The sequence below is a fragment of the Drosophila mauritiana genome, chromosome 3R, assembly GCF_004382145.1.
Source record: "Drosophila mauritiana strain mau12 chromosome 3R, ASM438214v1, whole genome shotgun sequence".
Classification (NCBI taxonomy): Eukaryota; Metazoa; Arthropoda; class Insecta; order Diptera; family Drosophilidae; genus Drosophila; species Drosophila mauritiana.
In genome coordinates this window covers 8,225,914-8,252,489 of record NC_046670.1, presented here as the reverse complement: position 1 = coordinate 8,252,489, position 26,576 = coordinate 8,225,914, and the positions used below count along the sequence as shown (strand labels likewise).

Below are 26,576 nucleotides of genomic sequence, written 5' to 3'. Positions count from 1 at the left end.
AATAAATTAATTAAATATACCAATGGATACCCATGGCCAAGTGGTTCGCCATAAAAGGCCCTGGCCATTCTGGGCAGTTCAACAGTCACTAAAACGCCGTCAACATGAAATGTAAGTACCGCACAAGGAGTAACCGCCAACGAAATCCGTGGACCATTCGAGTAACCCGCTCAATTCGTTGCAGTCTTCAACCTGCTGTTTAGCCTCTGCCTGGTCTTCATGCTGTGCACCTCGTGGGTGTCGGCTTTCTCCAGTCTTGCCACCCCGGAGCCAACTCCGCCAACTGGTGCTCCCGTCGATGGTTCGACTAGCTCGGGTTTCTCTGGCCCCCCGCAGGCTGAAACCACAAATGCCACGCCAGAAACGTCGACCATCTATCCCATTTACGGATAGTCATCATCGATTGATCAATTAAAATCTAAATCGCAAATATATTAAAATACGTGTAATTTTCACTTGCATCAAATGATTTGTGGGGCGTACGGTACGAAAGGCTTTTGATTATTTTATACGGGTTATATATTGTCCAACATAAAACCAGACGAGGTCATTCAAATAATCGACATTCACATAAATTAGACACTAAACAAAATGCACACCGACGTACATATGCATCATATGTAGGAGTGGGCCTAAAAAAAACCGGGTGCTAGTTAAGTAGACACCACGTTGCATCTAGCTGCTGCTGGTCGCCACATTTCGCCGGAAAGAGCCTCGCACCTGCATCTGCAACTGCTCGCTGCTGCACTCGTCTCGACCGTACTGCACATGGAAACGAAAATCAATTAGCAACATTTGGCAGCGGGCTAACCACAGGCCTACGCACCTTGCAGAAATTGTGCTCCAACAGTTCCACTGCCGTTAAACGCCTCTTGGGATCGTGCTGCAGACAATGATCGATGAAGTCGTGACCCTCCTGGGATAGGCTCTCCGGTGCCTGCGGCTTCTCGCCCATGCCCACTTTAAACATGATCTGGAAGTTGGAATCAAACTGGGCCCACGGACGCTGTAAAGATATAATAATATATAATTTGACATTATTTTCATTAAATGTACATATTTAAATATTTGTATACAAATTTGATATTAATAATTTTTAAAACGAACTTGATAAAGTTAAAGAAAAGAAAAGCACTAATAATCCAACATTGTGAAATGGACTGTATACCCCGCCCCATACATCGCATTGCTTATCTACAAAGTGAAGCACTCACCTTGCCCGAGGCCATCTCGACAACCACACAGCCCACCGACCAGATATCGGCCGCCCTGCCATGGCCATCGCTGTTGGTCTTTGTGAACACCTCCGGCGCCATATAGGCCTGTGTGCCGACATAGCCCTGCAGCTCGCCCGGCACGGTGGTGTGCGCCTGGATCTTCACTGCTGATCCGAAATCGCCCAGTTTCAGGCTGTTGCTGCCGTCCACGAGGAATATGTTAGCAGTCTTGATGTCGCGATGCACAATGCCATGCTTGTGCAGCTCTGACACGCCCGACAACAGCTGGGCGGTGAAACGTCGGGTAAGCGCCTCCGGCAAATTACCAGTTAGCTCCACCAGCGACTCGAGGGTGCCCTCAGAGCACAGCTCCATGAAAATGAGCAGCTCTTCGCGGTGCACCTCGATGCCATAGTAGCGCACTAGGTTTTTGTGCTTTATTCCTTCCAGGATCTTTAGCTCTTCGGCCACATTCTTGAGCGCTCGCGTCTCTCCCGGCTGGATTGCGATCTCTTTCATGGCCATCAGCTCTCCCGTGTTATTGTTCACCGCCGTGTACACCTTGCCGAATCGTCCCTGGCCAATCTTAATGCCACGATGCCAGCGGAAATGAACGCTACGCGCCCTTATATGCACCTTGTCGCTGGAATTGAGAGACTTGACCTGCCCAATCAACCTTCGTTCGCGCAGCCCGTCCTCTAGATCCATATCCAAACGGTTGACGGCATCTCTAACGCGTTCCTGGCGCAAGGCCAGCGGTGTGCCTTCGAGGCTGCTCTTTCCAGGAGATGCTGGAGTCGGAGGCGTCTGGGGCACCAGCAGACGCAGCTCGCCATTGGCACTCCTCTGGCACGGAGTGTCAACATAGTCTGAACTGTCAACGGGACTGTACGAATTTCCTGACACATCCTCCTTTAAACTGAACTGCGGATGCAGTAACTTGTTGTATGGTGGCGACTGCAGTGGCGGCGTATTCGGATTAAGAACCATGCCAGCGGACATTGGAGTTCGTGTTGGTGTCCGGGAACGCGAGGTGGCCGGCGATGAAGTCTTGCGAGTGCGCGGCGAAGCCTTTTTCTTGGCGACCTTTTCGGGTTCCGAGGTGATGCCAATCACGTGCGAAATACAGCGGTCCATTTGCTGCTTTAGCGCCTCAAACTCGTCATCGTCCAAGTGCTGGGTGATTTGTGGATCACAGGCAAGAATCAAAAACTCCAGACCCTGGGAGGCCCAACGCGGACGCATTCCTCGCCCACGTTCGCAACGCTCCATCACGAAATGCATCCACATCTTAGCGTAAGCGATAATTCCTAAGGCAAGATCTACTGTGTGAGCACCGCTGTCCTTTTGGTCCATAATCTTCTGCTCGAACAACCGAATGACGTCCTTGTGATACTCGAATCCAAATTTGTACCCCTGATGCAAAATCTCTCGAGTGCGCGACAGCACAGCCTGTTTGTCTTGCTCATCCAAATCTCGCATGTTGCTCAAACAGCACCGTTTTTGCACTCCTTCAATTATTGCCGTCAACTTGTTGCGCACTTGCAAAACGTCCTGCTGCAATAGCTTGAACGCCGCCTTGACGTCTGAACAGATGAAGTCATGCTGCTGGTTGGCCACGTCATGTTCGTAATGCTCGCGATGAAAATCCGTCGTCTCTACGTCGCGACAAAAGGTTTTGGCAAAGAAGAGCACCTTAATGGAGCGCTCACGTTCGACTGTGAGCAGCGATTGTGTCTCTCGGCAAATGGTCAGCAGTTGCCATTTAACCTCCTCGTTGTCGTCGGTATCGGCGGTGCCATCGATCTGTTGATCTAGCTCAACGGTACGCTTCACCAGGCGTTCGGAAATGCTCCGCAAAAGCTTGCTGATTATGCCACAGAATTTTTGAGATGCTAACGTGTGCATGCCCTTTATCATGGGACTGATAAGCTTGGTAAACATCCATTCCTTCTCAAGGACGGACTTCTGGTTGCCCTCCGGAACGGCAACCAGCACTAGTTGATCGATGTACTCCAAGTACAGCTCGAAAGTCTTTCGCACCGTAGCATCGTAGTGGTTTAAAATGCTAATATAACTGCCTAGTTCCGCCTCATTCTCCACCAGCGCCGTGGTTATGTGCCGCTGGTATCGCTCCCGATGGGTCAAGGCTAGGGTCAAGCCCTCCCTGAGCTCCTTCATCAACTGTTCCAGGCTCAGTGGATTGGGTCGAACGGGTCTCGTTTCGAGACGCATGCGCAAGAACTCATGCATGAACTGCAACGGAATTCCGCTCAGAAATACAAAGGTAGGAATGTACGACGGCAGATTTATGGATTGTGCCTCCTCGCTCCAGTAGCCGTAAGTGCGCAGCTCCACAACCTGTTCGCGGCTGATTTGAGGATCCAGCCTTGGTACGTCTTCCTCAATGGACTCCGCATCCGACTCGTAATCTAAGTCTTCAGCTCCGGGTTTTTCCAGAGCTATGTGCGCCTTGTACAATGCCACGTTGTGTAGCTTGTGTAGAAAAGCCAGCGACTTGGCCAGTCCCCGACTTTTGAGCACATTTTCTATGAACTTGCGATACAGACCAGTGGACTGCTCTCCTGTCCCATTGCTGCTGCACGTACCCAATGGCTCGACACTGAAAATGTTGATGTCGTGCATGGATCCCTTGCGCATGTGGCTGTGAGAGCACTCGCTGGACCACTGGCTTACCTCCGTGGAGGTGGATCTAAAGGAAAATGTATATTATATCTTTTCTTCAATTTCGTACTACTTTGTATATACTTACTCATTGCTACTTGATGTCTCGCCTGGCACGTGGGTGGCGTCGTTTAACATGAATTGCACTTTGTGGCACGGTGTCACACCCTTACGCGAGGCTGTTCCGGCCATACTTGGTGGCTTTGATGAATCCATTGAGTTAACAGCCGAATCATCGTTCTCTACACCCGATGCTGATGAACTACCGCTGTCGGAGGCGATGTAGGAGGAAGTGCACACGGGCCAAGAGAACTTCTCATCTTGCAGTCTTGCCAGAATTTTTCCTAGAATACTGAGCTTCAACTTGTTCTGCTTGGTAATGTTATACCATAAGCACATGGACTTGATGCGCCCTACAAAGCTCTGTGATTTGTAAATGGGATGCAGAGAGCCCATGGCCTGCGAGGAAGGGTAGAGTGCCTCTGCAGCTTCCAGGCGCGTCAGCATACCCTCTACCTCTCGCAGCGCCAACTCCTGATGATCCATGCAATCCTTGCAGTACAGCGACATGCAGCCTTGGCACATCTTGCTGGGCAGTGGAGCTGGAGAATAGATTTAAATAATGAATAACAAGGGGTTTACTTTTGAATGATGGTTTGACATACAGCTAGCATTAGAATTGCTATCGGAATGAATGCCACTATCCAGGCTGATCAGACTCGGCTCGCGGCGATAACGCGGCTGGAACTTGTAGTTTATAATGTGGGTGAGCAGATCGGAGACTCCCTGACGCGCTTCGAAAAGGTACTTGTCCTGCTGCTCCACCGTTCGGTCTGCTTGCCAGGCCTGTAGCTCCAGCCAGATGAGATCCTTCAGCTCAGTCTGCCAGGTGTGCTCCTCTTGTGATAGTTTGGCATCCTGTCGGTCTACGCTACCGAGCTTAATTAGATTGGCAAACGTTTCGTGGAAGTCCTTTCTTTTTCCCAACCCAGGCGTTGCTCTTCCATCACTCCTTAACATTCCAGCGGGAAGTTGAGCAGCGAAAGCCAACGGCGGCGCCGAGGAGCGATACCCAATGGGACGTGAGGACACGCAGCGATAGCGATTGCAGCTCTCCACCACCTTGGAAGCAATTCGCAGTGGAATCGGCGCCATTGCCTCCGAATTGAGCGGCATGATCTGGTCCAGAGACTCCAGTGGATGAGCTGTCTCGTGGAAGCTGTTACCTCGTGGAGCAGCAACCGCCGTTGTGGCCAACGAGTTCTTCATCTCACGTTCCGAGTCGCGAAGGAGTGACTGCAGCCGCTTATCCGTCCGCTTGCTCTCATCGTTGACAAACATCTCGTTGAGCAGGGCGCAGTCCATAGTGTTGCGCCGCAGGACGCGGGATCTGGCCGTCCTGGTCTTTTTGGGTGTGCCACCCAAACTGGCCGGCAAGTCTGCGGAACTGAGAAAAAGCGTTTAGAAAGTGGTCGCTTATGAGTATGCATTTTTCTTAGAATTCTAAAATTTTGCATGTTTTTTATTAGATTAAAAAGACGACTGTTATTTGCATATTCTTGAGGTTATAAATATTTAGAATTTAAAGATATAAATTTCCAAATAATTAACTGAGATTTTTTAATCTATATTAAAATCCAATTTTTACACAGACGACAGGGCAATTCTTGAAACATATTTAATTGTAAATGGATATTAAATACTTCAAGGTTATTTAAAATTATTTCCATTTTCGTTTCAACAGTGATTACGAAAATGACATCAGCCATAGAGATGGCACTCATATACCATCATATGCGGCATATGGTAGCATATGGTCATTTGGTGGGTCTGCGTTCGTCACTATTCCCGATCACGTACCTAGCCCGGACGCAAACCCTTATCGCGTCCAACCTGATGCCTTATCCATATGGAGCACCCCGTGTGTATTGATTGTGGATACTCACGCTGTCACATTGACCACCTTCTGTTTGCGTTCCCAGTCGCGGTTCTTGATTTTTAGCCTGGTACGTGGCGGAGTAGTGCCGAAGGCCTCATAGTGCGCCGCCAGCTCATCCTCGGGCGGCATGTCCTCCTCCAGAGCACCAATCCGATTTCGAGCCATCTGCACTGGACGCGAAGGCGTCTGCTTCACACGGTACTCAACTCTGTAAGATCCAAAAAAGAGGGGATAATGACGTTGAATGTCATGGTTGATAGTATAGTATATTTGCATTAATCTAGGGGCTTGCCCTAATTGTTTCGCTAATTGCAACGGCGGACAAGTGCCGCTTAATCGCCGATAACCCAGATAAATATACCTACTGCACTCAGAAAAAAACTTTAGTATTACGGTGTGTCGTTTATTCAACAAGGAAGTTTTCACGCATTATTTTTTACAGCTGCGATAAATTGCTAAGTTAATATATATTAATTTTCATATTGTGGCAATAATATATCTTAGTTTTTTAGAACTATATCAATGAGTATTTGAATCGCGTTTCCAAGAGATCAAGAAGGTATTCAACAGTTAACCGAACTAACTTTTACATTTTTCTTTTAAACTTTCAACCAAATTTCGCGCTGTTTTTCGTGTGCATCACATGGAAATTTGTCGGTGTATCCAAGGGTGTGAAAGCGGCGAACGCTGGGGAGGAGGACATCCCTATCTTATCTGACTGCTGCCGGTGTTGCAGACAGTCGCATGTCACGCCTGCGATTATGCCCTAATTTGAGCAGAGGTTTGATTTATTCCCTACCAAAAAAAAAGCCCAAAATTGGCTGTGATTGTTGTGTGCAAATCGCGTCACATTTTTCATCAGCCTATTGGCTAGGTTCACTCACTTCTTCCGACGCATTTTGCAGCCCTCCTCCTGGGGAATCAACTGTTTGCCCAATCCAATAGCTCCAAAACCGGCACTAATCAGCGAGTCGCAGCGAGACGAGAGAGAACCTTGGAGTGCAATCCTCGCCTGTGCTCTCAACTGGCTGGTTGATAATGCCGCTGTTTTAAACTGTGCTTAATCGCCGCAATCGAGGGCTAGTGTTACTTTCAGAGTCTCCGGTGGGTGCCCGAGCCAGATTTATGCACATCTAATTGCACCGCACCATACACCACAACAACCCACTCTGGAGACAAAAAAAAAAAAAACAAAAAATAGCGGCGAAACGATACGAGAGCAAATAAAAAGCGACAGCTCACAATTAAAAGCTGGTGGAGCTGGAGAGCTGGAGAACTTTAGACGCGAGCCAGCGAACGATGACTGGACTGGGGACTGGACTGGCCTGGGGGCGGAATGACCGATCCCCGGTACGCGGCACCCGGCTGCCGATTCCCTTCTCGGATCGATGGAATCTCACTGGTGGGGTGGGTTACGGGTTATGCACTATCTCCCACCGTAGTAGTGTGTAGTTTTCTGCCTGGTTTATCACGACGAATGGCAAACAGGCGGCAGTAGTTCGCACGCCTCGCACCGAACCCTTTCGAATTTCATAACGCGCAGCACTTGTCGCGGCAGCCAGTCAGTCAATTTATTAGCACTTTTAACAAGAATATTCCCCATCTATTCGCCAATGCGTATAGTATACGGATCTGTATGTAGCGCAAGCGAGTGTGTGCCGCGGTGCCGACGAAGCGGTGTCGCCCCCAAAACGACTGCTATTCACTGCCAATCGCGGCGAACTGAAAAGCGCGAGCGGCGAGCGCCCGACCGACGCATCCGATTGTTTGCGGCCCTCAGCGGAGAGCAACTAGTGGGTGGCCACTTCAAATCGGAGATGCCGGTTTAGCTACTAAATAGTTCTGTTTCACATTTACAAGTGGTCATTTCAGTCAGAAACAACTCGATTGTGGCACAGAAAATGTAAAAGTATGCTTAACAAATTAACTATAAATTGTGAAGCCAATACATAGAATACCTGCCATTAAACTATAGCCATTTTTGTGTGGCATCTCAGAGAGAGGAGACGCAAAAAAGATGAGCCAGAGAGGTATGGAAGCTAAGAGCGCAAGAAAGAGAGACGCACCACCGAGATACGGTTTGTTGTGGAACGCAACGGGGTATTCGATCGCTTGTGGAACGTATTGCGTTTGTTTGTGGTTTGCAATTGTCTTAACCGCGCGAATATTTATTATTAATTTATGGCATTTTATTATGTACGCGCTCGTTAGCTAATAAGCAATGTGTTTACTTAAGCTATTGAGTGTATGTATTTTTCTACAAGCGAGCAGAAGAACAAAATCGTTTCGAATCAAGTCAATCAACTTCATTGGCTCTATATGAAAAATCTATTGTCACGTGACCAGCGGTGCGTATACTTCATATTTATAGATACACATAAAAGTTGCACATTCGCACCGTGGTCCCCATTTATGTATGAGGCATTGGAAATTCGATGACTAACCGATCAATTTACCAGATTGACTGATAGGGCGACTTCGTCAACAACAAAACAAAGTAAGTTGAAATAAGAATCAGACACCCAATCAATATTATTTCTTGTAAACAAATGTGAATATACAAGCATAGTTTTTAGTTTCATTTTTCAATGTTTCTTAACTTAGTTTTTGCCAATTTAAGGCACGAAAATGAACAAGAGTAATCGTATAGGTTTTGAGAGGTTTGTATTTTAAATAAATAGAAATAACAAATCATACACAATTTCTGAATCTCATGTTTATGCTGTTTTCTTCGGTGAACATGGCATTTAAAAACACATTAGAAAATTCTAAAATTAGTGCAAACGGCAGTGGCACGTGTGTGTGTGTGTGTGGGCGCGTGCGTGTGCAATATGCGGAAATGTTTTCTGATATGTGTGTACATTGTACACGCCATAATTATGCTTATCAAACACACGAAAGCCCCAAAATTATAACCAACTGATTTGATTGTGCTCATGCCAGGCTGCCCAAAGCGAGAGGGTTAGAACGTGGAGCAGAAGAGAGAGCGAGAGAGAGAGAGAGATAACCAGCAAGTTCAAGTACAAATACGAATGTTGCAAGAGCGCGATCTCTCGCTCTCTCGGCCAAAGCCAACAACAGTTAGGCCAGAGACCTTCAATCATCGGAATTCCATTCAGTTAGCCAGGTGACAACCGCAAAACATTGAGACGGAGATTTGAGAAGAAAGCGAATTCGATTTGAAAACAGAATAACGAAAGAGGTTACAAAGCAGAGTGGGCAAACGCACGTATTAAACGCGTTTTAACTTCCAATAGTCTCCCCTGCGTCTCCTCTTCTTCTTCCCTGCCCCCTAAAACAGGTATACCAGCTGAAGAAGAACAAGATTGGCGGCATTAAATGAGAGATAAAGTCAAATGAGAACACTGCTTACACATGTCCAAACTATCGATTACCCTACAAATGCTGTAGTAAAATTTAAAATCAAAAACTATTTCGTTACCTTTCCTTAAGAATCGCTGCTTCTATCTTAGCATATACGATGATTTAATAAAAAAAAAAATATTATATTTACACATTGCCATTTTTCCAGCGAACTAATCAACTTATCAATTAACAGGTATTAAAATATAGAGAGACCAACGAAAAATAGAGCAAGCAGCAGACACATAAATCTCGGCTAATTTCACTTAGTTGCCATAGAAACAGGTGCCAAAGAAAATGGATGTTTGCCGCAAATTTCCTGCTAACATACGACATTAGTGTTTTCCTGCGAAACGAAACCCCCTTGAACACTCACCCATCCCATGAAAATCAAATCAAAAAAAATTAATTGTATTATGAATAAGCCCCCGCGCAAAAGACACAACAAAAAAAAAAAAACAGCGGAAAACGTATCCGTAATTCCCTCAAGGTGAGCGTGTGTATGTGTTATCAGTCCACCGTCAGCGTTATCAGCAAATATCTTGGAAGACTTGAGGCGGCCCCACACAAATATGACTATGATAAATGCCGAAATACTCCGAAAAACGACGCAGAGCGTATATAACATGCATTATAAAGAAACTTAGTTTTTATATTGTATACCCGATTTAATAACTGGCAATTAGGGATTTTCCATTGAAAATATTTCAACACATTAAAATCAGTTTAAAATATTTATGAAGGGCGCTTTGTTGTAAGTGCGAAAACTTGTTGATCACTGAAAACAATCTTTATTGTTACATAAAGGAGCGTTTAGGATCAAAGATTTCGTTTCATCTCATGAAATTTTCACAAAAATTTGTAAATACATATATTACGTGTTCGACGAGTATCCCTTACACAAATGTTAACGATTTTTCGCAGTGCACCTGTGCAGAATTTTAATTGCGCTGCACACAAAGTGTTCAATTTCAGGCAGAATTCGCAATTTGTTGCTGTTCATTTTTTGTGCCTGTCTTGCAGTTCGCTAAATTCTGGGGTTCGTTGAGCCACCACAGGCCAACAACAAGATAACGTGGCCAAAAAACACGTTGTTTACGTTTAAACAATTAAAACTGGTGAAATGCACAGCGAGAGTGAAGAAGAGCGAGAGCAAATGAGAGGGAAAACCCGCAAACAGGGCTTTGAGAGCAGAGCCGCGACAGAGATACATATGTTGAAAGAGGGGGAGAGGAAATGGGAAAGAGAACGCTAGTTAGTTACGTGCCAATGCAGACTTTCTTGTTTCTGTTTGTGTTGGGAAAAGCCCAGCAATTCGAAAACCGCTGGTGTGCTCTGCTCACCTTGCAACATCCTCCTCGACGCTCTGCTCGCGTCGTAATCGTATGGGCGGAATGGGCGGGATGGGTGGTGGGGGTGGCGTTTCAGCTGTAACGGCACTATGATGCCCATTGCCATTCTCCTCCCCTGCCTGTGACACTTGGTCCTCTGCATTTGTTGTTGCTGCCGGTGTCTTTTGCAAACGCAAACTCTGCTGCAGCGCCAGATAATCAATTGTTCGCACTCTTCGCCTGTTTGACATTTTTGCAAAACTCTGTTTTTTCTGCTTTTGTTATATTCTTGGAATTTGCTGCTCACACGCACACATGCTCGCCAGCCGCCAGTGCACAAACACTATCGCAATCCAGCACCAACACACACTTGCACTTTAGTAAGCACGCGCCGCGTTGTTTTTTCTTTTTGTTTTGCCTTTGGCGATAATCAGATTTATTTTAATTTAACTTTCACGGCGAGCAAACACATAACGTTTAACGCGCTCCCGAACTTGGCACGCAGGTAAGCAGCCTGTCCTACGTCTTACCGGGCCAAAAAAAAGCAGCTAACTAAAGTTTCCGAGCCACTCAAGTCGCCCGGCGTTTTTGAAGAGCGAAACGAAGAGAGAGCTTTAGAGGTGGAAAAGAAGCGATAATCGAACTGAGACATTTCGTTCAACAATTGGTTAAAAGCTTAGAAGTGAGCAAAGTATGTCAATCATTTAAGTTTTTGCTCAGAGAACATCTAAAATATTAATTAAACAACACAATACAACTTTTTTAATTAAAGTTCGAAATACATTCTTGCAAATAGCTAAAAACATAGGTCTATCCGATTATTTCTGCTTCTGCAAACCGTTAAACCATCGTATAGGCGTCCATCACTAGTAACAGATGGGCGGGATATTTGATTTTGAACTTATGATTATTATATCAACAAATATTATTTAAAATGAATGAAAGTACATATAGATAGTACATATATTAATAACACATGCGCTTGATTCTGAACTTTTGATCCCCCTGGTGATAAGAACACAGTGTGGTAGTTTTCCTTCTGCATACCCTCGATTCCGTATAACATTCTCTTTATTATTTAACAAACTTTAGAGTGTGTACAAAAGCAACAATTACCAGCAATAGAAACACTTGCCCAGGGCAAAGATTAAACACGAATTATAAAACTAAATTAACTACTTGGGATATGGGCCTTAACAAAGAACGAAAAAAATTAAGCTATTGTATCAAAGAGCCTAGAAGAAATTCCTGAATATGCGAACGACGGCCTGGACCCATCGCGGAACTGGTCGTTGGACGATTTCCCGCTCCGCCGTCTGTGACAGATCGTACAGCCGGTCAGCTTCCGCCTGCAGCCGCTGGCTCAGATCCTTATTAGCCGTCACCAGGCACACCTGCGTCTCCAGATCGCGGTTCACCGATCGCTCGCCAAAGTTCGAAGAGCCGATGAGCGTGAGGTTGGGCAGTAGCGCCTCGGGCAGGTAGTACCACAGACCTTTAGCATGGTACGTCCAGCCGGGCTTCTCGTACTCGAAGAAGTTGACGCGGTGGTTTTGCTTCCGGCGGACCAGGCTCTCGTAGAAACTCTTGGCTATCAGTGTGTAGGCAGCCGGAATTCCGCCCGCTGGTCCTTTGGCACCCTGAAAGCCGTTTGCCTGGAAAATAAATGAAATCAGGTTACTATTGGTCAACTAAATTATTACTGATAGCCACTCACATTTGGATGAGCCATCAGTATGCTGCACTGGGCCAGGCACTTGTGCGTGAGCGTGTCCATGTACTCCTGCGTCAAATTGAAGTAGCCTGTGGCCAGTTTCAGCCGTGATCCAGACACGCAATTGGAGAGCAGCCGCTTGGTCACCACGCTGTCGTGATGGATGCCGATCTGTCCCATCTCAAGCAGCGGAAAAATCCATGTGTCTGCCTGCGGATTCTGGTCTTTAGTTTGCGTCTGCCGCTGAAACGTCTCCTGCACTAGGTCGGAGATACGCTTCCGGGCAAGCTGGATAAACTGCTCCTTGGTGCCCTCGTACGGCAGTATTCGCCAGTTGCGGTGCAGTCCCTCACTGGCATCTGGCGCAACTGCCAAACTAAACTCCTGCACGCGTTCGATGAACTGCGCATAGAAATCCGCCAACGGTTTGTCCTCAATGAGTATGTATCGATCCTGCCGGTTGGTGAAGTAGTCATTGGACAGATTGGCGCCGGAGATGATCACGGCATCGTCGAAGAGGTAGACCTTCATGTGCTGTAGTCCGAGTAGCTCATTCCATCGTGGCGGAGCTAGTCGCTTTGTCATCCCGCGCAGATCAGGGGTGTGGTACAGGGAGAGCTGCACCTGGCTGGCAAAGTCGCGGACCAGTGGCAACAACATGGTCTTGGAGTTGAGGATTCCCCGCGTGCCGCGTGTAAAGTCCAACAGCACGTTGAGCCTTAGGGCAGACTGTTGCTCCAGGCTGTGACGCAACGTCTGAACCATGGCGTTCTCCAGTTGACCGGTGCCCAGGTACAAACTGGCCAGCACTATACGGCGTTTGGCCTGACCGATGCGTTGCACCAGCGTTTCGTAGAAGTGCTTTGGCTCGTGGATGACCTGAATTTGATCGCCTCGCAGCGGGAAGCACGGCGCTAGGTTGTGTAACCAACTTAGGCTCTCCAGTGCGGGTGCTCCAGGGAATCCGGTGGCCAGGACATTCGGCGCCTGCTGCAGACAGCCCAGGAAGTCGCCCTGAGCAGCCGGAGAGAGCTCCTGGCTGAAAAGGCGGCGAAGGTATGGCATCATCTTGGCGCGGATTTCTCTGACGGATTGGCTAGCGGCTCCTCACTCTGGGCGGCGGTTATTTGATGATAGGGTATGGCGCATTGCTCACTGCCTGTTTGGCTGTATCCGGAACAGACTTTCATTCATGGGGTGCCGTTTTATCACAAAAATACTCGAAATTTCAGCACGTAAATAAATTCCAGGTGGAACGCAAGTGTTGCAAAGCGAGCTGGGATTCGATTACAATTTATAGTTTTCGGAAATAATCGACTATTCATAATGGTCATCCTGTTATGTGTTCCTTTAAAAAAATAATATTTAAATCAAATTAATAAAAACATAACCATATATCACTAGTCTTACATTTTTCAACTTTTTATGTATATCTCCTTTCATATATATGCATAAGAAAATATTTGAATAAATTTACTTGAAATATTAAATGGGTATTTTACAAATATGCATTTCTTTATGGTATACATCGTTTAATTTGAAACTGTAACTGCAATAAAATCGATGTTGTCAAATTTCTAGAAACATCGATAATACTAAGAATCGAATTAGTTCCACCTCTAGTTCAGGTCATAGAAAATAGACGCGCTGTTTTAAATGTTTGTTTGAAATAAAAATTGTGCAATAAACAAGCTAATAGCATTCAGGTCTACATCGAATTATATACAGTGTCTATCTCTATACGATAATTGTATATATTGTTCGAAACCGCGAGAAAATCGCACTCTAACCGTCGGAAATCTGGAAGATATGGAAAACGCCGATGCGACTTCGCAATCGGATGTCCACATCGACTACAAAACCCCCAAAAAGACCCTCTCGCTGATCGACAGTGAGCAGTTGCTGGACAAGATCAATATCCTCACCACCAAGCCGGAGAATCACTCCCAGAATGCCAAGGTACGCGGAGGAATCGCAAACTAGCGATTACCACACGTGGGTGGTTTACAGTTAGCCACGGTTGCTCCTCAAGAAAATTTGAAATGCGCCAAATCACATTGTTTATTTACATAAAGGGGCAGTAAATGTTTAAGACTTAGTGAAAAGATCAGGTTTATGTATTATTAGCAAACCGATAAACATATGTACGTTGAAATGTTATATTATATAGGATGTTCCATTGCAAAAACATTTTTACAGTTCTATTTATCTTCTGTACTTTACATTGCCCTCTCTTCATTTTCTTTTCTATTATATACATATATACACATAAGATTGTTTAAGATCTGCTCTATATCTAGAATTGAAGTTATTGTATGTCTAACTTCAGCTAAATTATTTTCCTTTGTTCTGTCTTGGTTTATAAGAATCACCACCACCACCACTTAGGTCACTTAATTATATCGTAATGGATACATTTGCTTCCTCGTACAGCTTCCCACCATCAAGGATTTTGTCATCATTAAGCCAATCAGCCGCGGCGCCTTCGGAAAAGTCTTCCTTGGCTACAAGAACAACGACTCGAAGCGGCTGTTCGCCATCAAGGTGATGCGCAAGTCGGAGATGATCAACAAGAACATGGTGTCCCAGGTGATCACAGAGCGGAATGCCCTGGCCCTCTCCCGCTCCCAGTTCTGTGTCAGTCTCTTCTACTCCCTGCAATCGCTCTCCTACGTCTACCTGGTGATGGAGTACATGGTGGGCGGGGATCTCAAGTCACTGCTGGCCATGTTTGGGTATTTTGACGAGCCCACGGCCCGGTTCTACGTGGCCGAGATGGTGATGGCGCTGCAGTATCTGCATCAGCACGGAATTGTCCACAGAGACATCAAACCGGACAACATGTTGCTCTCCTCCAGTGGCCATGTGAAGCTCACGGATTTTGGGTTGAGCAAGATCGATATGCGACGAGATCTGGAAATATCAGACCTTATAAACTGCTCACCGAATTTAAACGCACGCACGCCTGGCCAGCTTTTGTCGCTTACCTCGCACTTGTCTTTTGGGTCAGAGAAAAAGCTGCACGACTTCGGTTCTGTTTCAAGTGGACAAAACAATGGAATGGGCTCGGTGGCCACGGGGACATCCCACTTGCTGCAGGCCATCAACAAGCATAGTCTGATAATGGAGCTGTCGGATAGCGAGGGTGACACCTCACTCAATGATGCAGAGAAGACGAGCGACAGCAAGATATCTGGGGTTTCCCCATTCTTTTCTGCCGAGGAGGCCAATGAATCCATTACTCATACCTGCACAACCAACGTAAATGTGGGTAAACATATGGCAAATAAAACGGATTTATTCACCCATCATTCTCCGAATCTTCAGCCCCAGGATAGCAGCTCGTCTTGTTCGTTTCACACTTGTAACTCGGCTGATCTGAGCAAATGCTCACCACCACTGGAGTCTAAGGACGGTGCTGCTGCGGGCAATGCGATCCCCAGCAAGCGACGCGTGGAATTCGTCTTGGATGCGGCACCCTGTCAGGTAAGTGGCTAGAACTCGGCCAAACCCGTAATCTCTGTATTTATTTGCATAAATGGTTGATTCTCTGAAAGGGCTGCAAGCTGGCCGAGCAAGACAGCAGCAACATGGCCACCAATGAAGGCAAACATTTGCCCAAGATAGATAACGCAATCGAGGCTTCGTTTGAGTTTTCCATGGTGCGCAGGCGATCGGTCGACGAGGTGCGTTGGCATGTGCATGAGTGTGTGTCTGTCCATTATGGGGTTTCCCTTTCTGTTTTAACAAGCTAGTATTTTATAACTAACTTTACAACTAACCAAAATTGAATAGGTTAAAAGATATGTATACCACTTATGTAGGTAGTTCAGTTAATAACTACCTCTACTATTCCCTCAGCGGAATCGCATCTCAAAGGGGCAGGAGGATTCAGGGGTGTCCAGTCGCAAGGGCGACGACTATTCCAGCTGCCACTTGAATCTGAATAGCGAGAGCACGGCTTCGTCGATTGAGAAGAATGCGGACAACCTAAGCCAGTCCAAGGAGGACTTTAGCTGTTCGGATTACTCGCGCAGTTACAACGTGACCAACGGCAACGAGATGAGTGGCATCAACATGAACTCGCCGTTTCGCAATCTGTCCAAGCACTTTAAGCGCCCCGACTTCCTGCGCGGCATGAAGCGAAAGATCAATCTGGTCAATCGTTCCGACAACATGTCCAGCATGGATACCGATGGCTGCAGTTCGAGCAATGGAAGTACCAACACTGGGTTAACGCAAGAAATCGAAATCCTCAATATTGGCAGCAGCACGCCCAAGAAGCGCAAGGCCCGTTCCTCGCCCATCCGGGGTGTGCTAAAGGTGCGCTCTTTATCCGATGACGAAATGCCCATAAATCATCTGCTTGGTCCGGAAGCAAATGTGGCCAATGTGGTCTTCTCTACGCCCGTATCTTCTCAGAAGTTGCCACGTCGGGATGGGGGTCTTCTTGGGAAGCTCAAGGCAACTCGGTTCGCTCTTCCCCTGTCCATTGAGAACAAGAAACGGGAGCATGCGACCGCCGATAAGATGTCAGGCATTCAGTACCATCTGAAACTGTCCGATGATCCCACGATGTCGCCTATCAATCATGGAGCCGGCAATTTACCAAAGACGCCGAAAAACGTCAACATCAATACACCATTCCGGACACCGAAGTCAGTGCGTCGCGGGGCTCGCGTGTCTAATGAGCGCATCTTGGGCACACCCGATTATCTGGCGCCGGAGCTACTGCTGAAGCAAGGTCACGGTCCGGCCGTCGACTGGTGGGCTCTGGGCGTCTGCTTCTACGAGTTCATGACCGGCATTCCACCCTTTAACGACGAGACACCTCAGAAAGTATTTGACAACATTCTGAATAAGAGTGAGTTTAGTACATTTCAAGAGTTTTCTTGCACGTATTATAGCTATATTTTTGTTACTAATTCCTCGCAGACATCGAATGGCCAGAAGGTGATGAGGCATTGTCCGTCGAATCCATGGAGGCTGTGGAACTGCTCCTGACCATGGATCCCAATGAGCGACCGGCCGCAAAGGAAGTGCAGCAAATGCGTCACTTTGCCTGCATCGACTGGGAGAATATTGGCAATACCGAGCCGCCATTTGTCCCGACACCAGACAATCCCACTGATACGGGATATTTCGATGCGCGCAACAATCTTCAGCACCTGCAGCTGTCCAACTTTGCCCTAGAAGACTGATTGCCAAGCGGAGCCCGGCTGCCTCCGTCTCAGCGTGCTCGTTCCAAGCACTGTATTATCGTTATTTATATTTTCATGTAGCAATACCTAAGAGTAGACCTTTAATGTTCATCTGTTATCGTTCGTGTAGTCCTACGTATTTATATTTTGTTTAGAGTTCATTCAATTGTATCATTAAATTTTCGTGTACATTTAGTCGATTATTACTGTCATGATTATCGATGATCGTGGTCAGTGGAGAGTTTATATACAGGTACTGATTTCGATTTTGTTATTGTAACTACGCTTAAACAAATAGCTTCAAGTATGCACTTTCGAGACATGTATATCAAATAAAGTTATAGTCTACAAGATAAACAAAATAAATGACCCCTTGTTTGTATGTAAAAAAAAGGTTCACTTTTATATATGTATTTCTTGCAATTGCTTAAAATGTATCACTTTATTTACCCTATACCTAGTTAGATGATATATAACACCTGGAAAATAACACAACTGGCTGTTAGGATGTTTAGAATATTCCACTTGGTCGGTAAGCTACGTGGCCATCAACTTGAATTCAAAGTCCCAGACCTCTGGAATGGTTGTCAGGTAGCTCTCCTCGTAGAAGATGCTGATGAGTCGGCAGACCATGTGAGGTACGGCCCGGACATCGGGAAATGTGGATTCCTTGAGCAGGCTTACGGCCCGAACGATCAAGGGCTTGATGTCGGTGAACTTCTTGTTGGCCAGCAGCATAGATAGCTCCCGGAGCGCACTTTCGTACTCATCTGACGGTATGCGAAGCTCCCGATTGGCCGGAAACAGCGAAAAGATTACGCAAGCTAAGCAACGAGTTAGCACCTTTCGTCTGAAAATGAATTTGGAAATGTAAACCACTCATCTTCATAAATCGGAAAAACGAACCTGTTGGTAATATCCTCCGATTTCAGACCAATAACTCCCAACAGACCATCGCCCCAGCCTTCTGCCTTAGTTGATGCAATCTGCAGGTGCCTCGCCAGCATGTGAAGTGGCTTTTTCACCTGCTGGTTGACCTGCGCAATTTGACAGCCCCGTGCGATGATCACGCCCCAAACTAGGGCCATTCGCGGTTCCGTCTGTGGGCTGGTTTTCAAATTCTCCAGTAACTGGGATAGGTCCTGCAAAAAGGTCACCTTATCCCCATCCGTCGCGATCTCCTCCATCTTGTAGAGCACGAAAACGTGCAGTGAGAAGAAATAGCTACCCTGCAAGATCGGCATAAGGTCCAGTTTCGGCAGCGACATGCTCAGTGCCTCCATTAGACCTCGCCAGCTGGGCGCGTGCCAGGATGCGTTCTCCGGCGAGGTGCGAAAGTAGTTCTCTATGCTGGCCTCCAACAGCGAGTAAATGCTGGCGATGTATGTGTTGAGGTGACCGATGGCCGGTAGCGTGGAGCACATGACCAGGTTGCCGGGAGAACAACGCTGCTGCCACCAAACCAGAGTCTTTATGTGTATGCTGAAAGCCATTAAGGGTAATTGGTTAGGCTTAAAATGTAAAACCTATTAAGTAAATTATACTTGGACACTTCCTGGCTTTGCGTCTGGGTGGGCGCAACCAGCTCCAGCATCAGGTTGAGTGCTTCTCGACGCTTTTCCTCCATTGTACGATCATCACTACAGCTGCTGATAGCCCCATTGATGCTTTCCAGCAGCTCTAGGAATGCGTTACTAAACGCACGCTCGCCCTCCTTGGTGGCCAAAAACTTCTTGTGCTTGGCTCCGCATGCGCGCTGCATGCGGACCATGGAGCGGGTGTAGAGCATTCGCTTGGCGGTACCCACAGCATCCTGCGCAGAGCTTCCCGGCAACATGGCACAAGCCAGACGAAGGAGTCTGCAACAATGAACAGCTTGGATAAATTTAAGTCAACTTTACATCTACTCCTTTTTAACTTACTCCAAAACAGCGCGGTCCGCATAGTTACTTTCGGCTGGGATCTTTAGGGCAATGGCCGGCTCCACACTGGCCACGAACCACTTGAGCAGCTGCTCCAGCTCACTGAATTCCACCAAATGCCATGGATAACGAATGGCGTCCTCTAGTATCTTGCTCGTATTGGGGTGAATGTGAATGTTGGGTTCGAAGGCGATCTTAACGAATATGGTGAAAAGTCGAGAGAGAATCGACACTGGCTGGGGCATCTGGGCAAACCAATTGTTCCATTCAATTCGAATGAATATGTGTCCCAGCATGGCGTGTGATTCTGGCAGAAATTTCTGCAGGCTATCATAGAGCAACTCCACGTGTTGTGCCGGTGGTAGGAAACGTTCCCAGGGCAACTGAGCCAATCCCTCGTGAATGGGCGCCAGCACGTGACCTGTTGTGCTGGATTGGGCAAAGTGATGCACATACCAGGCGAATACGTGCTCCAGAATCTTGTTCGACGAAGGCAGATACTGCAGTACTTGTATTATGGTGGCAACGAAGGAACGGATCATCAGTTTGCAGCTGCTAACATGCTGTTCGCTCCATGGTAGAAGCACTTTGCTCTGTCCAGGTGTCAGCTGGCGGATCCAGTGGGCTACGCCACTAACCGTTTCTTCGGTATATGGGATTAGCCAAGGGCTATACGTTTCCACAATAGAACCAAACACAATATCGCTGACTAACAATAAATAGGATATAGTAGATACATTTTAAAAGATTTAGATATTGCCAAAATGGTTGTCTACTCACTTTGATCAGCCAATAGCTCCTGATAGCTGCAAATGGCGGAAGCGAGAAGCGTATGACCGAAAGAGGTGAACCACAGGACTAGTGCCTGGCAATAATCCTTGTGCTTGGGATACAGTCCATGGAGTCCATGATGGAGGCGCTCCTTTTGAAAGTGTCGGGATAACAGCAGCAGGGTGTCCGTTGCCGCCTTCAGGGTGAATAACTTCTGACGTCGGGCAAAGTCCAAGGCAAGTTCGTGGACCCGCACTTCGCTTTGCTCCAAAGACAACTCCGCACAGTTGGATCGGACGAACAAAGCATTCAGAAGGTCCAAAAGAACAACTGGCATCAGTTTCTGATCCGACGTGCGGTCCAGAACGAGCTGCATTACCTCGCCGTAGTGTTGTGGGAAATCATAATTAAAAATATGCACTAGATGCCTGCGGAACAGATCTTGTAAAAGACTGCTATCGGGCTGAGACCATGCCTCCAGTCCCTGCAGAACCAGTAACAGCAGACGGTTGATCTCGCTCAATTTCGGCTGATAGGCCTCCATCCATCCCAAAAGATCGAATTTTGAGAAAAGTACGAACAGAGTCTGTGTATCGCAGTGCTTGAGATGCGAGTCAATAAGAAACTCGTACATGGGCAGAAAGTGATCCACGTCAGTGCGACTGGGCACAAAGACTGCGGCGAGCAGTTCTAAAAGATCGGGTCGTTTGAGCGCCAAACGAAGAACAGCCAATCCCTGGGCGGCCTGGTCTGCTTCTAGAAACACCTGAGCAAAACCATGGATTAAATGAGATCTTAGCAGTCAGAAATTTATTACTTACCCCAAGCTTCTCCAGAACCTGAAAATACAGGTCATGTGTTGGTTGGAATTTCATTGTCACCTCGTTTAGGTTATCCACTATATGGTAGAAGACCCGAATGCCAATTTGCGTGACGCTTGACTCCAACGGGGCAACCAGAAGGGCACCGACACAGACGCCCAACTCCTCGATGGCTTGAGCAAAACTGTCTACACTCATGGCCAACAAAATGTCCTCAATAATTTTATCATGCCTTTCCCGATTCTGCGTTTGTTTTCGGGATACAACGTCATTGATTCGTATATGCTCCGGCGTGAGTTTAATTTGGGCAGAGGCAGTACAGTTTCGCTTGAAGAGCAGGGATGTGCACTCCTTTCGCCTCGTTTCTTCATAGGGAATCATTGAGAACAGTGTTGGCACACTTTCCAAATAGTTGAGATTCAGGGAATTTAGCTCGGACGTCTTATAATGATAGTTGCTAAAAGTGATATAATTAATAAGTAATGTTGAGTTGTATACCATGAAAGTTAGCATCTTACTTGGCCGTTGAGTTCAACGTGTTCATTTTTTTCTGAATCTGAACAACAATATTTCCATCGATCGGCGGCGTCTTGATAGGTTCCACACGAACATGAATCGGATTCTCAACAATCTTCTCGTAACTATTTAACAGGCTTTTAATGTGTTGAGCAGGCGGTTGTCGTGGCTTTGGTTGTACTGGTGTTCTCGGGGCCTTTTGGTTGGAAAGTCTCATCACTTTTCGGCCCCACTGATCAGCCTGATGGCGTTGCTCCTTGCGCAACGAAGCGAGGCACAGGAACTCCGTCCAGTGGTTGACATGACCACTTAACAGTTCGCGCAGTTTCTCAGAATTATACTGTGCCGGCAGGTGCTCTGCATCACTGGTAAAGCGATTTATTTGAGTATCCTCCAGCCAAAGCGCGCAGTTTTGCATTAGCTTGCAACAGTTTCGATAGAAGTGGGCCATGGCATCATCGCTGGCGTTTTTGGTTGCTAGCGCCGAGTAGTACGACTCAGCAGACTTCAGTTGGGACTTAATACTCTTCATCAAAGGCACATTGTATTCGTAAAACTTGTCGGATACACCGAAATTGTGACTAAAGTTAAGCGATTCGTTCTCTGTCGGCACTCGCCACAGATAGAGTTCGAAAAATTTTTGGCAAACGATGGGAAATAAAGCGTGATTACTTTCCATGCTGGCCAGCAGTTGAGCGTATTTGAATATTACCAACTGGCTGGCGGGAAAGGCACTGGTTTTGCTTAATGAGATGGTTTTTTTGAGAGCCGCTTCCACGGGTTGAGCGGAAATCTGTCGCAAAAGCTCGGGATAGATACGCGTGTCCACCAGACGAAACTCAATCTCAAGTATCACTAAATTCAGCCAGCAGTTTTGGGGCGAGATTGGGGGAATGCGAGACACAGACTGTCCGCCGAAGTAAGCTTTTAGAGCTGATCCCTTAGGTGCTGACTTCCATTCTGTGCAATCCTGTGGTGTAGACCAAATGAACATTAGTTAAGCTGTATAGAATATCCTTGATTACTATATAAACCTTGTAGTAATTGTAGAAAAATTCAACTGCCTGAGCACGGCAGTCAGGAAACTGGTACGAAATACGTAGCATTCTGTCCAGGAGATACAATAAATTGGAGTTCTGGGGCCATCCTGGCAGTGTGGTGAAACAGTTGAGCCAGATGTTGAGAAGATTGAGCGGTGAACAAAGGCCATAGCTGCCGAAATAAAATAATACAGCTATGTATGGTAATTATTAAACTATGGTTGAAAAAAAGGGTTTACCTGGTATACGAGATAATCTGATGGTGCAACATGTTGTCTAGCAATTCTAGAATGGGGCCAATTGAATTTGCATAGACCATGTCCTTCGCCAGCTTTAGATATGTACGATCCGCATTTAATAGAGTGGTGATAAGTTTTTGAAAACTAGAAATCATAGCGTTTATAAAATAAATCGTTAAATCACCAAATTCAATTCGACAACGAACCTTTCACAATTGGCCAGAGTTTCTGGCGTTTCCAAAAACAATGGCACTATTAACTCCAAGCAGCGAATCGTGGCCGCGTGACGGTGATCGAGCAGCAGTTGCTGAAGAAGGTTAAATCCGTGCTGGCAGATCAGCGGAATCGAATGGCCATGCAGGCTGACCAACATGCCCACATACAAAGCGAGGGGTCTGTTCTCATTTACGCCCTGGAAGATTATCTCCATTCGTTCCAGTTCTGGAATAAAAAGTAGTGGTTCCGTCGGATGTTGGAGAGTGCGCCTTACGGACTGCACACCCTGATCCATCAGATGAAGCCGCAAAACGGAGACCATGCGCCAGCACCAGTTCGTAAACTGCTCTCGGCTCGATTGCGTGGAATCAATAAGGGAGGACACTTGACGTACGCTCTCAGAAATGCCGGAGGCACCAATAACCTCCGGAGCGTATTTATTCAGTGCTTCGTTCACGAGGTGAGCCATTCTCACGTGTATGTTGTGCGGCAGGAAGAGCCGACCCTCGCCATCCAATCCCCAGTTTAAGTGGCCGATAATCAAGCGAGCTAATTGACTCTCCGATGATTGGTAATCAAAATGAAGAAGCCAGTTGGAGAGCACCTCAAAGCTATCCATGCTGGGGTGCCAGTTTTCCAGGGGCAGAGCTTTGAAAAGATAAGCCGCTTGATCTACTTCTCCGTATCGCATCTTCAGCTGAACCAACACACAACCAAAGAGATCCTCATCCATTAAGTTGGCCAGCATATCACGTGCAGTTTTATAGCAAATTTCCCTTGTAGACTGATGTATGTATCCAATGTGGAAGATGTGCAGGCAGATTGCCTTGACGAGACTTCCATCCTTAGATCGATTTCGTTCAATGGCCATCTCAAAGAAGGTCTGCAGAAGATAGTACATATCCTCGGGCGCCACATCGGCATTCGCTAGATCGAATTTGCGCCAGAAATCTTCCGCTTGAAAGGCTGCCTCCGCATTGCTCACTAAATCGTTGGCCAAATCCGTGGGGAAGCCCACATTCAGATAGTAAAACAAGTGCCAGATCACCTCTGCATCCAAGGTGCCAAAGGGCAGCGTTGAAAAGTATTGCCAGGTGCCCAGGTTTCGGGTGCGGTAGATGTAGCCACAAGCGCGTACAAGTAAGGCTTGTAATTCCACTTGGATGCGCTCGTACATCTCGGAGGATTTGTAAAGATTGTTGTTTCTGCGCAGTAGTTAAGTAAATAAGAAATCATACATTAATATTACGTGATCTACTCACATGAACAACTCGTTGTAATCAAACACGTATTGCAGAGTATGTCGGACCAGACGACCAAGTCGTTTGGCCAGCTGCTTATATCGCTCGTTATTGTAGGTCAGTAATCCTTCACCGATTGTTTTGACCAGTTGGGAAAAATACACTACCACGGCGAGCATTTGCTGGGCCGTGATCATATCCGGTTCCAGAATGTAGTCGTCCAGAAATTTTTCAATGCGCAGGGCCGAGCTAAGGATTCGATATTTTTTAGAACCAAATCAAATTACATATGCAGGCATTCCAACTCACGTAAATATCTTCTCGAAAGGCATCTGGTTGAGCAGGGCGATCAGGTCGCTTTCCTTCAGGCCTACGCATTCGCCGGCGGGTGTGTGCGAGTCCTCGCCATCAGAATCCACCACTATCCAGCGATCAGTGGCTCCCGGCGTAGCGGAAAGTTCCCGGTGAGCTTGAGCCTGACTCTTGAGATATTCGTTTCGCTTTTTCACGGGCATCAGCAAAATCTGCAGCACAGCCATGCAGTGGTTAAGTTCGGGAGAGTTTAGGTCAAGTGGTAGTTCGTTCTGTTGGGAACCACGGCGCACTGCTCGCGTTCCCGGCAATTGCAGGAATTGGGCAGCCCAGGAACCGACCCCATTGGGACACCGCAGTATGTTGAATAGCAGGAACCAGTGATCCTCTTTTGTTGCCAGCAACAGTTGCAGAGCAATCAGCTTGCGCAGCCATTCCTTGAGGTCTTTGTCGAAATTCTGAGAGGGTAAAAAGGTATTAGATATGATTTCACAATCTTAACTCTAAAGTATTGAATTACTGCATTTGGACTGGGTCTGCGAACGAAGCTGAAAAGTATGGATATGGCTCGCCTTAGTTGGGAAACGCACTGCAGTGCCTCTCCAGATTGTGTGTGGTGCAATGAAACCACCGAATGGCCATCCAAATGGGGATAGCTCAGCAGATCGTTGATAATTTGGTCAACCTTTACTTTGGTTATCTTGGCTGTAATCACGTTGTTCGTATACGCGTGGCACACCAGGTCATATAGGCCAGTTAAAGCCGTTTCGGCCACTTCTAGCTTAATGGGATCCACCTGTATCACACTGGGAAAGACATTTTGGTAAGCAATTCCATGATAAAAGTAAGACTCGACTCACTCGTAGGTGACAGATTCCTGGACCACATTGCCATCACCACAGGTTCCACTGAAAGTGCGTGTAACTGGCTGGCGGACCCAGATTTGTTTTTGGGACTCGGTGCAGCCCTTGCGCAGCTTCCCTACATCGTGCAGATTGGAGGTGATTTTTCCCTGCAGTTCATAGTATTCCATGACAGCCGCATACAGCGGATCCGCCTCGCTGGTCTCCAGCAATGAGTTCATTAGGAATTCCAACTCAAATTGCTTGGCCAGCTCCAGCTCGGGACACTCGTAGATTTGTCGCAGTTCCTCCGTGCTCAATGGCTTAATGTGACTCCTGGCCAGTGCGAAACCGGTGGGCGACTCCGCCTGTCGGTACACGATCTTAGCGGAATGCTCCTCCACTTGGGCGTTGGACAGCTGCATGGGCTGCAGGTTGGGATACTGAACGACATGAACGGTCGCCGAGGGCGGGGCACTTGGGGCACTTGGAGCACTGGGTTCGGCCTCCGTTTCTATTGGTTCCTGTGTTCCTTCTGGCTCTTGCGGCGTTACTCCTACATCGCTGGAAATGCAGCACTCGTGGCTTATGATTGCCTCGCCACTGGAACTGCTGGCCAAGGCTGCAACGCGCTCGAATTCCTCCAACAGCGACACATTCTCCGCTGGCCTTTGTTCTTCACTTGTTGATAACTCAGCAGGCTCCTCTTCCTCTTTTTTGATCGGCACTCTGTGGCGAGACCTTTTGCTCTTCTGCAATTTACGCATTAGGTTTGTTACTTTTTATTGCCCACGACTCACCTCCTTTTTGGGCTTCTCCAACGTGGCCATGTTGTAAGTTTGCTTGCCTAGGGATCAGCCTTTTTGCGTTTTATTTTCGCATTCTTTGGGGGGCGCAACAACGCCAAACAAAAAGCCCCATAAATATAATAGTGATGGGAGAAACCGGAGAACAGCTGGCAGCAGTCACGATGGCTCACGAGTAAAAAGCGCTGCTTACAAGCATGCATTGTAAAACATATAAACAACTAATTTTTTATTTTCATATTCATTTGGTTAACTAATTACAAATCCACTTCATTCCCCGCTTAACTTACTTCATGTAACTGTCGTGACTCACGCAGCACTCCCGCTGCCCTGGCCATCTCAGTTATCGATAGACCAACTTGATGGGCAGCACTGGCCAAGTTTAGCAAGTTTCAGCGCG

General features: G+C 46.9%; 5 protein-coding genes across 7 annotated transcripts; 2 read left to right on the top strand and 3 right to left on the bottom strand.

Moving 5' to 3' along the window:
- The first annotated feature begins 31 nt into the window (after positions 1–31).
- Positions 32–438, top strand: LOC117145969. Its single transcript, XM_033311870.1, has 2 exons — positions 32–111; positions 185–438. Exons 1-2 carry the CDS (start codon positions 105–107, stop codon positions 391–393), a joined length of 216 nt encoding a protein of 71 aa, XP_033167761.1. The 5' UTR covers positions 32–104; the 3' UTR covers positions 394–438.
- On the bottom strand, positions 431–11,103 carry LOC117145964 (mitogen-activated protein kinase kinase kinase 4). Of its 2 annotated transcripts, none has more exons than XM_033311865.1 (7): positions 10,548–11,103; positions 5,849–6,049; positions 4,568–5,349; positions 3,991–4,504; positions 1,215–3,930; positions 827–1,006; positions 431–762 (listed from the first exon to the last, which is right to left on the bottom strand). In XM_033311865.1, exons 1-7 carry the CDS (start codon positions 10,784–10,786, stop codon positions 676–678), a joined length of 4,719 nt encoding a protein of 1,572 aa, XP_033167756.1. In that variant the 5' UTR covers positions 10,787–11,103; the 3' UTR covers positions 431–675. The 2 variants fall into 2 exon arrangements, with proteins under 2 accessions (XP_033167756.1, XP_033167757.1); XM_033311866.1 differs by lacking the exon at positions 10,548–11,103 and adding an exon at positions 6,726–7,557.
- Positions 11,104–11,563: 460 nt separating this feature from the next.
- LOC117144910 (CDP-diacylglycerol--glycerol-3-phosphate 3-phosphatidyltransferase, mitochondrial) lies at positions 11,564–13,522 on the bottom strand. Its single transcript, XM_033310345.1, has 2 exons — positions 12,253–13,522; positions 11,564–12,190 (listed from the first exon to the last, which is right to left on the bottom strand). The coding sequence occupies exons 1-2, from the start codon at positions 13,315–13,317 to the stop codon at positions 11,771–11,773; spliced, it is 1,485 nt and encodes a 494-aa protein (XP_033166236.1). The 5' UTR covers positions 13,318–13,522; the 3' UTR covers positions 11,564–11,770.
- A 343-nt stretch (positions 13,523–13,865) lies between these two features.
- Positions 13,866–17,816, top strand: LOC117145981 (serine/threonine-protein kinase greatwall). Of its 2 annotated transcripts, XM_033311888.1 has the most exons (6): positions 13,866–14,208; positions 14,683–15,516; positions 15,577–15,735; positions 15,807–15,935; positions 16,111–17,113; positions 17,185–17,816. In XM_033311888.1, exons 1-6 carry the CDS (start codon positions 14,059–14,061, stop codon positions 17,448–17,450), a joined length of 2,541 nt encoding a protein of 846 aa, XP_033167779.1. In that variant the 5' UTR covers positions 13,866–14,058; the 3' UTR covers positions 17,451–17,816. The 2 variants fall into 2 exon arrangements, with proteins under 2 accessions (XP_033167779.1, XP_033167780.1); XM_033311889.1 differs by lacking the exon at positions 15,807–15,935.
- A 31-nt stretch (positions 17,817–17,847) lies between these two features.
- Positions 17,848–26,200, bottom strand: LOC117145980 (ectopic P granules protein 5 homolog). Its single transcript, XM_033311887.1, has 15 exons — positions 26,171–26,200; positions 25,389–26,122; positions 25,049–25,334; positions 24,526–24,986; positions 24,238–24,465; positions 22,966–24,180; positions 22,760–22,903; positions 22,515–22,692; positions 21,483–22,450; positions 20,965–21,421; positions 20,153–20,909; positions 19,373–20,081; positions 18,995–19,309; positions 18,357–18,932; positions 17,848–18,300 (listed from the first exon to the last, which is right to left on the bottom strand). The coding sequence occupies exons 1-15, from the start codon at positions 26,198–26,200 to the stop codon at positions 17,988–17,990; spliced, it is 7,371 nt and encodes a 2,456-aa protein (XP_033167778.1). The 3' UTR covers positions 17,848–17,987.
- Between the last annotated feature and the right edge of the window lie 376 nt (positions 26,201–26,576).